Genomic DNA, 13,016 nt, shown 5'->3' with positions numbered 1-13,016 from the left:
ACAGTTAATTACATAAATCATATTGTCATCACATTGCTGTCACCACTGGTTCCAGCTACATATAATGGCATGCAGCCCCTGAATCACTGTTGCGTGTGGCTCCCAGTGGAAAAAGGTTGAACAGCCCTCAGTTGTGTGGGGGGATCTGGACCTCCACCAGAATTCTGAGGCACCCGGACTGTAGCTATCCCACCCTTGCTGTTTCATGTTGCAACATACTGAGGTAGAGCATGAGACACTTAACCGCAGGGTCGTGCGTTCAAGTGCTACGTTGGGCAAAAGGTTCCTGCATGGCAGGGGGTTGGACTAGATGGCCCTCATGGTCCCTGCCAACTCTACAGTTCTATGAGTCTCTTATTCCAGGACTTCAAAATGCAATTATAATTATGCTTATAAAAGATCACTACAAAAGAATATCTGCAGTGCAATGAACACAAATTAGAAGAAAATTAAGTCTTAATTATAACTGGCAAGCTTTATGGCCTAATTAAAAAATTTATCCCAAACAATAAAAATGACTTACCACCCAAATTAGCTCTGCCACAATTGTCTAGCCTTCCCAAACATTCTTTGTGGACTCCAGCTCCGCACTTTGAACATAAATAGCCTTGACAAAAGGTTCCCCTGCAATACAAAGTAAGACGGTGGGGGAAATTAGAAGAAAAAACTCAACCTTTTGTGTACACCCATGTTATTTGCAAGACAGTTTGGAAAGTTGTATTCTGTAGACTCCAGCATGGGCCAGGAACTGGGGGGAAACAAGTCTGGGTTCAGATACCACAACAAGCCAGATTCTGCCTTGCTTCCCAGCAGCATAGCAACAGGAGGAGGGAAGGAGAAGCAGGGGGAGAAGTTTTCAGCACTGTGCACTAACACTCTGTGGGTCCACATTAAACCATAGTTTGCTTTTGACTATGGTTTAATATGACATGCAAATCAGGGCACAGGAATTCATTATTATTATTTTTGCTTTCACATAAATGCACTGTATCATCACAATTTCTGTATTACCTTCCATAACCGAGAACACATTACAATAGAAATACATTTTTTAACGTGCAATAAATCTTTCAGGGGCGATGAAGAAAGAAGAAATGGCTTATCTAAGGAAAAAATAACTTTATGGCTCATTAACAATAAAGGCTTCTCGGGGTTTTGGGGCCATCCAGCTGAGGTTCCACTCTTTATTTCACAAAGAGTAAATTGTGTTTAGTAATAGCCACATGTTGCTTCAAACTGTTCAAGGAATAGGAATGAGGCTCGATGGTTTTTCATTTCCATTGACTTTAACCAGCCAAAATCTTTTCATAGACACTTAACCTTCCAATCACCTCATTGATAGAATATTCTCTGTGTTCTGGCCATAGTACAGTTTACAAGAGAGAAATTTCTTTGGACCACTTGTGGAGAAAACAGACTGCAAATAAAGACTGTGGCTCATAACAATGAGCAAGCTGTCAGAATGCTAACTTCAGGAACACCATGAAAAAACATTTTGAAACTGAAATAATGAAAGGAACAGAGTGTTAGGATCAAAAGAAGTTGCATGTGCATGCAGAGGAAAATTGAATAAGCAACCAGAATGTTCATTATTGCCATTCCAGAGGAGACAAGCAACTTTTTAAACTTAACAACAGCTTGGCTCCTCAGTATTAGAAATTACTAAAAGAAAAACCGTGTGTGTGTGTGTTTCTGGTTATCCAGACACATGCTACTTCTTTGGGTCCAAACCTAGGTCTGAAAATTCACACTAGAAATAATTATGGCATGCAGTGGATAAAAATTACAGCTACAGAGTTTTTACATGATTCAGTGCTAGAAAAACTAAAGTTCCATTTTGGAACCTTTCCACACCATACTCACCTATTTGGTCTGCTTTTCGTTTTAAAAAAGATTATTGGTGGTTATATTGTATTGAACTTTATTACGGCCATTGGCCCATCACACAACAGTTTCCCATACCAACATAATGTACTTAAAACTCCAATTTTAAAACCGCCAAAACTTACAAAAAACAGACAAGCACCAAAGCAAAATAAAACAAAAGACCAACATCATACATTACACTAAATTTGTAACATGAACATCGCCCTCTACTCATAAATTAGTAGAAGACATCAATGGTGATATCACCTAATTACATCCTAAAACATAGATCATAGTTTGGAGGGATTATCCGAGCCGCACAGGAGTCCGTTTCTCTTCTTTAGGGATAGAACGCTGATCAAGAATCTGGCAACCATGAGTGATCTTAAGGGGTCATCATCATTTAGTAGATATCTCAGTTTGGCTTCATTTGTATCATCGGCAATTCCCTTTAGATACTGAGCAAGAAACTTGCTCCTGGCCGATGAATGAAGTGCACAATCAAAAATTATGTGATGCAACGATTCCGGTGCCCCACAATTACAATCACATAAGAGCGATATCTGTCCATTGGAGAATCTATTTCTCAGCACGTTCGATGGGAAGGTGTTGAATCTTGCCTTTACAAAAGCATATCTATGAGCCGAAGAAGTTAAGGAATTCAAATAGTTTGGGAGCCTTAAGAGGGGTAATAAACCAAGGTTTAGAGGTGAGCAGGTACCATTGCCCAAGACCATTTTCTGCTGCAAGTCCATCTCCTCTAGTTTACAGGTTACTGTTCTTTTAGCTGGAACTATATCCTGCTCTAGTAATTTGGATGGGGAGATTCCCATTGCCGTTGGTGGTTATATCTAGTAAGAGTTCTACCATTTTTGTTTTCACCATTTTTATTTCTTTTCTAAATACAGAAGCTATTTTTACCAAGCACCAGCTTTTTAAAAACTCTTTCAAATTACCACTAGGAAATTGCCAGCTTCCTTATTCTAAACGAACTCTTCATTTTCCAGACCACAGAGATGGAGGGCCAGGTTCTATAATAATGCTGTCAGCTCTGCTGAGAAGCCAGGCTCTTCCTTCTATCAACTGTCACATGGCAGCAGTCATTCCACCATGTTACAGTAGAAATGTGAAGAAAAAGGATGCAAGGCCATTCCATCTGCATAGCTAAGAGACTAGCAACGTCTGGGTCTGCCTCTCCTTGAACTGTTTTCATCTCAGTTCATCATTAGAACTTTTAACTAAGCACTGGTACCTGAATTCACTTATTTCCCTCTTCTTGCCTAATACATTTTCCTTTTAGGTTGTGTTTTTTTATATTAGAATCCCAAGGACATGGACTGCTCTGTTTTGATTGATATGTAAGGCATTCTGCGAGCCCTTTATGGCTGACAGTGAGAATAAACATTTGTGCCTTCAATAACTCTGGGTTTCACAGTTATGAGCTCAGACATAGCAAAGATATTATGCATGAAAGAAGGGATGTAGCATTAAAATTAAATAGTGGGATTTCTCCCTCGCTCCTTCATTCACTCCCATAAACATGAAAGCTTTTTCTTTTCTTTGCAAACATTTTTTTTCAGCTTGATAAAAATTCGGTAGGAACTCCATGAGCAACAAAAAAAATTGTTCTACATACCCCACAAGCCACCAGTTGCACAGATGGGATTTAACTATCAGCAAAACTATATATTTAGCTGCAAATACTCATACACTTTAGACACTACAGCCAAATTTATCCTGATACTGAATTATCAGTTTCTGCAAGTTGGATTTTAAATCCTATCAGTTTTTAACAGGAGACCTTGTTCTAGCCAGACGGATAATTTTAATTAATTTATTCAATGCAATAGTTTTTTTTCCAACTTTGGTGCAATTCTAATCATTATTCAGCTCCCTTGACACTTACCTCAGAAGCATCTGACAGACTTTGCAGGATGTTACACGAGTGAAGGTATGCATTTTGAAGTTATGAGTATTTGTTTCTCCATAATGCGGCCTTATGTTGGACCTAGAAAAAAGACAGTTTTTAGTTCAATATTTGTAAATATTTGTAGAGCACAGAAACCAATATTTTGGTTGCTGTGCTTAGAGCAATAAAATATAGTCAATGATAAAGCTGAACAAAAAGGGCTGGCAAGGAGCTTCAAAACTATCTCTCCAAACCGGGCATTAAAACAGCAAATGTGGTTCAGTGTAAACAAGTGTAAAGTGGTGCATCTCTGGGCAATATCAATGTCAGGAATGGGCCAGCCCAACTCATGCCTGCCTCTTGGCCTCCCTCCTCTTCTGCTGCCACTTCTACTGCTGGACTTCTCTCCACCATAGAGTCTCCCTGATCATTAACCCTGTTACCTCTTCAGTTTCTGACACCTCCCAATCTTCTCCCTCTTCTCACTCATTGTTGCCCCACCACCAACCCCCTGACTCTGAGCCTTCTTCCCTTGGGGAAGAAGCTGGTGCCTCCCACCATTCCTCTGCGTACAGCTAGCCCATGACAATCAATACTGATACGGATATTCTTCAAATATATGCAAACACAGTCTGAACTAGCAGTGTCTGACCAGGAAAGAGACCCGGGGGTTGTGGTGGATAGCTTGAGAAAATGTGCAGCAGCTCTGAAAAGGGTGGATTCCAAGTTAAATTGAGTCCTGCCAGAATCTTCCATAGTTGTGTAAACAAAGCTATTCAGCCCTGGGTTAGAACTGCTCCAATTTCTACCTTTCCAGAAATGCTACAAAGACATGCAAAATATTTCTAAACATTACACCAAGAGCCATAAACACAGTCTTCCTGACCTTAAAGCGCTATGAAGGTTCTTCAAAGGCCTCACTCTCACTAGCCCCTTCCTGCTCCATCTTCAAATCTCCTACTCTTCTCTCTGGTTCCTGTTGCATTGCCTTTCAGCCACATTGCACCCCTGGACTCTCATAACTTCCCACTGAATTATTCTGATAGATCTGTTTCTCGAACAGGTTATTCTGAACATTCCAGCTTCCTATCAGCTCAGCCAATCAATGTTAGAAGTTTCACTGCCATTAGCACAAAGCAATATAGATTTATGCAAAACATATAAAGAATCTGAATGAGTAGAGGAGATTAATCAGAAAGAAAACTCATACAGTATGCCTGGAGGACATTCATTATGATGATGTTTCTATTATGGTAAAAACAATGCCAAGAACAAACATTTGCAGGCAGATTTAGTCATATCTAATATTGAAAAAGACATGAGAAAAATATATACAGACAAGTCAAAATGTTGTGTTTGTGTTGTGTTGGAAATGTCCTGCTCACTGTTTTCCATCACCTTACCACCATATCCTGTAGCAGTGTCTATAAAATACTCAAATGATAACTGTTTTATGCTGTTGTTTATGTAAATCTCTCAAATGCTGCTCATTCTTGGAGTCATATGAGCCTATTTTTAATGCACTTATTCCTCTTAACTACAACACTGCCTGTTTGTATTTCAATAGTTTATTGGTTAAACAGGGGGCACAAGACAATAATGCAAATAAGAAATGTATCAGTGACTTTGTCATTTGCTCCTTTATGGATTTTCCAGCAAAAGCTACATTTGCTCAAATTGTCATCTGCACACAGACCTGTCTAAATAAGCAATTGGAAATGAACACACCAGCTGCTAATAGAACACATTACCCTTACGTGTGTGACCTACATGTGCAATTTTTATAATGCCAACATTGATTTCAAGTCACAGTAAAATGTAGTTTGTGTCACAATGTGGAACATTTATTTTATAGCTTTGTGTTTCGCCTTTATCACATTAACAAGTGAGTAGAAATATTAAGTGTAGGACTACCAAAGTAATATGCAGAAAACTAATTTTCTCCCAAGCTCATTAGGCATATACATTTTGTCTTCACTGTTGAAAAATGTAAGAGGGAGAGTGCATAAACAATGAATTTTTTGTCATAGAAATTCTTTCATGATTCTGTAATATTACAATTGACAAGAGATGCCACATGGGATATACAGTGGTATCTCAGGTTACAGACACTTCAGGTTACAGACTCCGCTAACCCAGAAATAGTACCTCGGGTTCAGAACTTTGCTTCAGGATGGGAACAGATATTGCATGGCGGCGCGGCGGCAGCGGGAGGCCCCATTAGCTAAAGTGGTACCTCAGGTTAAGAACAGTTTCAGGTTAAGAACAGACCTCTGGAACAAATTAAGTTCTTAACCTGAGGTACCACGTATGAGGAAGAGGAGGAGGAGGAGGAAGAGGAGGACGACAGCTTGGGTTCATCCTGATCTAGAGATCTACTGGTCAGCTAAGCTATACAACTTTGGGCATGCTCTGAACTAACAGCACAAAATGGAAGAGAAAGATGCAATATGCAACAGCAAATGTACCCAATGACAAACATCAACAACGTATCATTTTCTACTCCGCTTTCCAAGACTTGTTTCTTGAATTAGGTCTCACTGAAGTGGCAGGCTTATGGCTGGGCTGTACGACTTCAGGCTAGCGAAGCAAGTTAAAACTTGGGGAGTTAAGAATACAAACTTCCTCGGTGAAAATTGCTTCACTGGGCTCATTTCTCAAGAGCAGAAATGCAAGCACAATGTGGGTTTCGGAAACAGACACTGCAAACTCACACCTAAAGCACTTTGAAGTTCCACAGATTTCAATGGGAAAGTTAGATCTTAGATTTTCACGCACTGAATTCAACTTAAAAGAGTGCTTATATTTGACTGGATCAAGTCCCTGGGTTTGGAAATGGCAGTAATGGCAACAAACGGTTCAGGGCAGCCCCCAAAAGAAGCAACAACAAGTAATGTGTAACAGAGGCCACCTTCACCAAACCACAGTCTTAAATCTGAATCTCACTCCACAGCCCCCATCTCCCTTCACAGTCTTTGCTCGATAATATTGATTCACACAAGACAGTGTGAGTCAATACTTCAGCCTCCATTCACATGCAGCTGAAAACCATCAATTTGTGGGAACATTCACAAGCTCTCCTACAACTTCCATGTTATTTAATCACCCTTTTCCCATGGATTAAGGAAATATTATGATTCAATGCTACACAATTACTTGCATTATATATAAGGACTTTGGATGTTGGATGTCTTACTGTGATTTTATATTTTGTTGGAAGCTACCCAAAGTGGCTGGGGCAACCCAGTCAGATGGGCAGGGCACAAATAAAATCATCATCATTATTATATAGATTCACATCAAGAGTTCCGTGATTGAACCTGCTCAGCTCCTTAGATCCAAATTTAATGTCTCATTTATACTTTTACGTAATTAGCCACACCTCAGTGTGCTGAAGGCAAGAGAGATATAAGGACAGCCTCTCAGATGACAGTCTACCTTTCTTGCTAAAACCAGTGGGCACAAAGCCCACTTTGCCCAATTGCCGATAAGAGGTCTCATTGCTGGGTCTTCTACGTAGCTCCTTGTGTTAGCCAGAGCTGACTACAGACAAATGTTGTTGGGCTCCAACACCCATGAGACCATGGTCAGGGATTATAGGAGTTGTGGCCCACAACATCTGGTCCACAACATCTGGAGGGCCACAAGTTTGCAATCCCCGCCTTAGGTTTCATGTTCAAGTCCTACCAACACCACCGTGAAGGAAGATGGACACTGAAAATGCTGAAGACAGAATAAAAAGCAGATAGGAAAGTGAAATCCCTCCAATCCAATTTTCCTACAAACGGAAGGAGGAAAATCCTTATCAAAACACTATAATGCTGCATTAACTGTGGGCTTGAAAGCTCTTTTGCTCATTTCAATATTTGACCAGGCATTATGCATTGTGTCACAGTGGTTTATGCAGTCAAATTATATGTCACATCTGATGAGACTAAAATAATGTGATATGAAACACAAGAGCAAGATGTGTCAAATCATAAATTTATTTGGGTACTTCCTACTGGGAGAGCTTCTGAAATGTTTCGTTATTTCAATACTTCCTGCAATGAAAGCCAAAATATTTAATACTCAAGAAGTTTAATTCTTGGGGCATAAGCTTACTCCACTTGCGGATATAAGAGAATAGAGGAAATGACAAACGCCAGGTTATACCACGTAACTTGAGGATAAATGTGTTTTTAGCATCTTAGTTATAGCATAAACTATTTTGTTTAATTTATACCTTTTGGTAAGCCCCTGTTCACTATATCCTTAATATGCTGTTTACTTAAGAGGAAAAAATGCCTCTCATTTAATTCCTGGAGTTTATACTAAATTTTCTGTTAACCTGAACTCAACATAGCCCATTCCATCTGCAAAGAGAAGTGAGAGGGAAGGTCACTGCCTTTCCCTTCCCCCCAAATTCTCTCCACCAGTGGGGTGGGGAATTGGTTGGCACCATAGAATCATAGAAATGTAGAGTTGAAAGGGACCCAACTGTTACGAAAAAGGAGCAATGCTGCTGAGTGCTCCAGATGGCTGGAAAGCCAAACAGGATGTTTATGTTATGGGACTGTACCGTGGGAACCAGGGACAGTCTATTATGTGCTCTGAGCACCGGATGTTAGCTCAGAGTGTCACATGACCCTGTACTGGAAGTACATGGGTGGAGTTATTCTCTCTCTGCAGCTGGGTATCAGAGGGTACAGACATGTTTCTCTGTACTGAGGAAAGACAGAAATAAAGGCATGTAAATACATTTCTGTCTGTCTCTTTCCCCTCCCTGGGGATGGCAGGGAGTGAGGGAGGAGGAGTGGCTGTGTTCTTCTTTCACGTTTGAAGAAGGATCGGCCGATAAAGACCTCGCCTTGTCTTGCCGGGAGTCGTTGACGGGGGGGTCAACAAGGATTCAAGCCGGGCACCTGGAGGGTGGCCAAATTCCTCTGAAGACAGGGCTTGATTCCAACATATGGTAGCAGACGCTGCTGGTTATCTGATCCATGGGAATCAGCATGAGAGGTGAGAGGTTGATGGATCGTGTGCCATCCTCTGCACCAAGGAAAGAAGATAACGTCTGCAATTGCAGCCAGAAGCTGAACAGACGGCTGGACACCAAGAGGGGGTGTTTTCCAAGCAACGGAGCCCCAAAAAGGTATGCTGAATATCGGGCTAAAAGTGTGAATGCAGAATGATTTATTCTCTGGTTCACGAGAGCTGCGTTTGGCAAAACAAGCTCTGAAAGAAAGGCTTGCATACCAGAAATTCTTGCGGCGAGATAAGGATGAAAAGTATGCACAGTTGCTAAGCAACGACAGTCGGCAGTGGAAAACTACTGACACCTGGGGCTGGCTCAGTCAGAGCCGGGAAAGCGAAAGTTTGTTTTGACTTTGAAACAGCTTGGAGATTGCCTGCCTGAGAGGCAGAAAGACAGCTCAAAAAGAGCTTTTGGGATTTTACTAGCTCGAGAGTGGAGAGCTGAGACTTGAGTTCAGCATGGATGCCAAGAAGGGGGGAGTGCCCCTGAGTGCCGTGGTTCAGGATGAACACGACAGGCTTGCTGCACTGGAGGTGAAGGACAGGGGGAGGGAAGAACGGAGTTCTAATTCCCCCACTGATCTTGCTACTGGAGAGGATGCTGTAGCTTTGAACGTTGTCCGATGTTACAATTGCGGACAGGCTGGGCATCTTCAGCGGAGCTGCAAGAAGCCACGCCAGCCGAAAGGAGCGAAGGGCCGCTCAGCAAAGCCTGAGGCAGCAGGCAAAGGTCATACCAAGTCTACGGTGAGACCTGGAAAGGCTTTGATGGCGAAAGGAACCACGCCAGATGTTGGGAACTCGTTTGTAATTGACACTGGATGTAATTTTCATATGTCCCCGCACAGAGGACTCTTTTCGACGTTTAAGAAGCAAAGCTTCGCTGTGGAACAAGCCAACGGTCAGAAGCTGGAGGCGACCGGGGTTGGATCTGTGTATCTTAAGAGTCTGAACTTGACAATACAAAATGTTTACTTGGTTCCTGAATTGAAGTTCAATCTGCTGAGTGTTTCGCAGATTGCAAAGAAAGGACTGAAACTGTCCTATGATGATAAGAGCTGCAAGATCTTCAAAGATGGAGAGTTATATCTTTCTGCCAGACAGAAAGGTGGACTGTATTTGTTGGACTTTGAGCAAAGTGATTACATGGAATGTAATTCTGAGTCTAACGTGATTTCTCTTGCAGGTGTGACCAAAACAAGCACCAAGAAGGTGGCCAGGGTCGACAGAGCGTTTCAGCGGGTGTATGCTGATGTGATTGGTCCTCTAGAACCATCTAGAGGCAATGCAAGATATTATCTTGTGTGTGTGGATCATTTCTCTAACTTTGTCTGGGTTTATGTGTTAAAGAAGCCACAGGAAGCCTTAGAAAGGTTTCAGGAGTTTTGTGACAAAGTTAAAGATATGCATGATGCTAACATTGATTGTCTTTTGACAGATGAGAAGCAGATTTTTCTTTTACAGGATTTCCAGAGGTTCCTGCAGAAGAAGGGGATTAGACACAAGGTTGCTGTGTCAGCGGAAGCGTGGAACAGGGGTGTCTGTGTACGGGTGAACAGAGAATTGCAAAAGGGGATGAATGCGCAATTGCTTAGTTCACATCTGCCACATGAGTTTTGGGCGGAATCACTCATGTCGTTTTGTCATGCATGGGTGAGAAAGGTTTCGAAAGAGTTGGGAAGTTCTCCTTTTGAGAAACTGTTCCAGAGAAAACCTTCTGTTGCCCATTTCAAGGTTTTTGGGTCTCATGTGAGGACAGAAGCTCCAGGTGGAGTAAAGAATGCCAGAGGCATTTTTGTGGGATATGAAAAGGGTCTCTACAGAGTAATTTTGTCTGAATCTGGTCAGGTGATTCTCACAAAATTTCTAGAGAGTGCTCCTGAAAAGGAGAGAGTGATAGCACACACATTTCCCACAGAGGACGATTCAGATGATGATGATGATTTCACAGAGTACAGTGGTACTGAGAGCGACAGTGATAGCTCAGAGAGCTCTGTTGTCACAGTCATTGAGAGGAAATCTCACACAATGGATAGACCTTCACAGGTGAAGGATGAACCACTGTTTACTATTGGAACTGGTTCTCCAAAGAGTCCTGAGACTGGACCAGTGAGTAGAGAGGATCAGCACCTCATACGTAGGTCTGAGAGAGTTACAAAGGGTCAACCACCTAAGAGGTACTCAAAAGAGTTTGCTAACTTAGCTGTTGCATGTGTTGCTGTTGTAAACAACCGAGGACAGGTTGGAGCTGTGTCTAAGTCAGAGACAAAGACACAACAGAGAGTTGCTAGCCAAGGGAGTGCAGATGCACTCGTTCCTTGGAAACCAGACAACCAGAGAGGTACACTGGGGAAACCAGTGGCGGGGAGTTCCAAGGGTGGAACTGAAACAACAGGGGAGTGTTATGTGTATAACAACTGTTTGTTTTCTTCTCTGGATCACGCTTTGCATGCCGCAACACGCATTGATTCTTTTGGGGGAGGATGTTACGAAAAAGGAGCAATGCTGCTGAGTGCTCCAGATGGCTGGAAAGCCAAACAGGATGTTTATGTTATGGGACTGTACCGTGGGAACCAGGGACAGTCTATTATGTGCTCTGAGCACCGGATGTTAGCTCAGAGTGTCACATGACCCTGTACTGGAAGTACATGGGTGGAGTTATTCTCTCTCTGCAGCTGGGTATCAGAGGGTACAGACATGTTTCTCTGTACTGAGGAAAGACAGAAATAAAGGCATGTAAATACATTTCTGTCTGTCTCTTTCCCCTCCCTGGGGATGGCAGGGAGTGAGGGAGGAGGAGTGGCTGTGTTCTTCTTTCACGTTTGAAGAAGGATCGGCCGATAAAGACCTCGCCTTGTCTTGCCGGGAGTCGTTGACGGGGGGGTCAACAAGGATTCAAGCCGGGCACCTGGAGGGTGGCCAAATTCCTCTGAAGACAGGGCTTGATTCCAACACCAACAGCATCTAGTCCAGCCCCTGCAATGCAGGAATATCAAATAGATCATACATGACAGATGGGCATCCAACAACCTCTGCTTAAAATCCTCCAAGGAAGGAGAGTCCACCACCTCAATCTGTTCCATCATCAAACAGCTCTTGCTGTCAGAAAGCTCTTCCTGATGTTTAGTTAGAATCTCTTTTCTTCTGACTTGAACTCATTGGTTCAGGTCCTAGCCTCTGGAACAAGAAAAAGCAAGCTGGCTCCATCTTCCATGTGACAGCCCTTCAGATATTTGAATGTGGCTATCATATCTCCTCTCAATCTCCTCTTTACCAGTCTAAGCATACCCAATTCACCTCAATCGTTTCACTTAAGGCTTGGTTTCTAGTCCTTTTATCATCTTGGTACTTGCACATGTTCCAGCTTGTCAATAGCTTTCTTAAATTGTGATGCTCAGAACTGGACATAGTACTCCAGGCGTGATCTGGCCAAGGCAGAATAGAGTGGGACTATTACTTCCCTAGATCAGGACACTATACGTCAATTGATTAAGCCTAGAATAGCATTAGTTTTTTTGCTGCTGCACCACATTGTTGACTCATGTTAAGTTTGTGGTCTACTAAGACCACTAGATTCTTTTCACAAGCCAGGTGTCCTGCATCTTTTATCTGTGCAGCTATTTTTTTGTTCTTCCTGTCCAAGTGTAGAACCTTACATTTGTCATTTTGTTAGTTTAGGCCCAGTTGTCTGTTAAGGTCATATTGAATCCCTATTCTGTCTTCTGCAGCATTAGTTACCCCTCCCAGGTTGTTGTCATCTGCACATTAGATAAGCATGCCCCTCAATACCTTCTTCAAAGTCATTTTTAAAGAAATTGAACAACAATGGGCCCGGGATAAAACCCTGCGACACCCCACTTGTCACTTTTTTCCAGGATGACAAGGAATCGTTAATAAGCACTAACCAGCTACAAACCCACCTAACACTCACCTGGTCCAGCCCACATTTTACCATCTTCTTCTCCAGAATATCATGGGGAACTTTGTCAAAAGCCTTAGTGCAATCAAAATACACTACATCCACAGCATAATAATAATAATATTGTATTATGCTTCTGCATCTCATAATAATGTTTATTCGCTTCTTTGAAGATCTGTAATTGGATACTAGTGTAATATCCAACTAAATTGGTTGCAGCCCACCCCACCCCCACCCCCAAAATGTATTTTGCACAAGTATGGCCACCACTGCCTAGATGTTGTCTAGCCAGACACTGCAACTTCT

At 42.1% G+C, this 13,016-nt stretch overlaps 1 protein-coding gene across 5 annotated transcripts in view; it reads right to left on the bottom strand.

Annotated features, from left to right (window-relative positions):
• VAV3 (vav guanine nucleotide exchange factor 3) overlaps positions 1–13,016 on the bottom strand; it is a 158,511-nt gene that overhangs the window by 59,909 nt on the left and 85,586 nt on the right. For all 5 annotated transcript variants that reach the window (XR_014549604.1, XR_014549605.1, XM_083620442.1 and 2 more), the window contains exons 16-17: positions 3,773–3,874; positions 524–624 (exon numbers count right to left, since the gene is read on the bottom strand). Coding sequence is in view for 3 of the 5 variants with exons in the window: in XM_083620442.1 (XP_083476568.1) it covers positions 524–624; positions 3,773–3,874 (203 nt within the window). In the remaining 2 variants the exon portion in view is untranslated. The remainder of the gene's footprint in view (positions 1–523; positions 625–3,772; positions 3,875–13,016) is intronic.

This window comes from Podarcis filfolensis (assembly GCF_964270895.1).
Source record: "Podarcis filfolensis genome assembly, chromosome: 6".
Taxonomy (NCBI): domain Eukaryota; kingdom Metazoa; phylum Chordata; class Lepidosauria; order Squamata; family Lacertidae; genus Podarcis; species Podarcis filfolensis.
The sequence above is the reverse complement of the archived record's forward strand: the minus strand, read 5'-3'. Positions and strand labels throughout refer to the sequence as shown.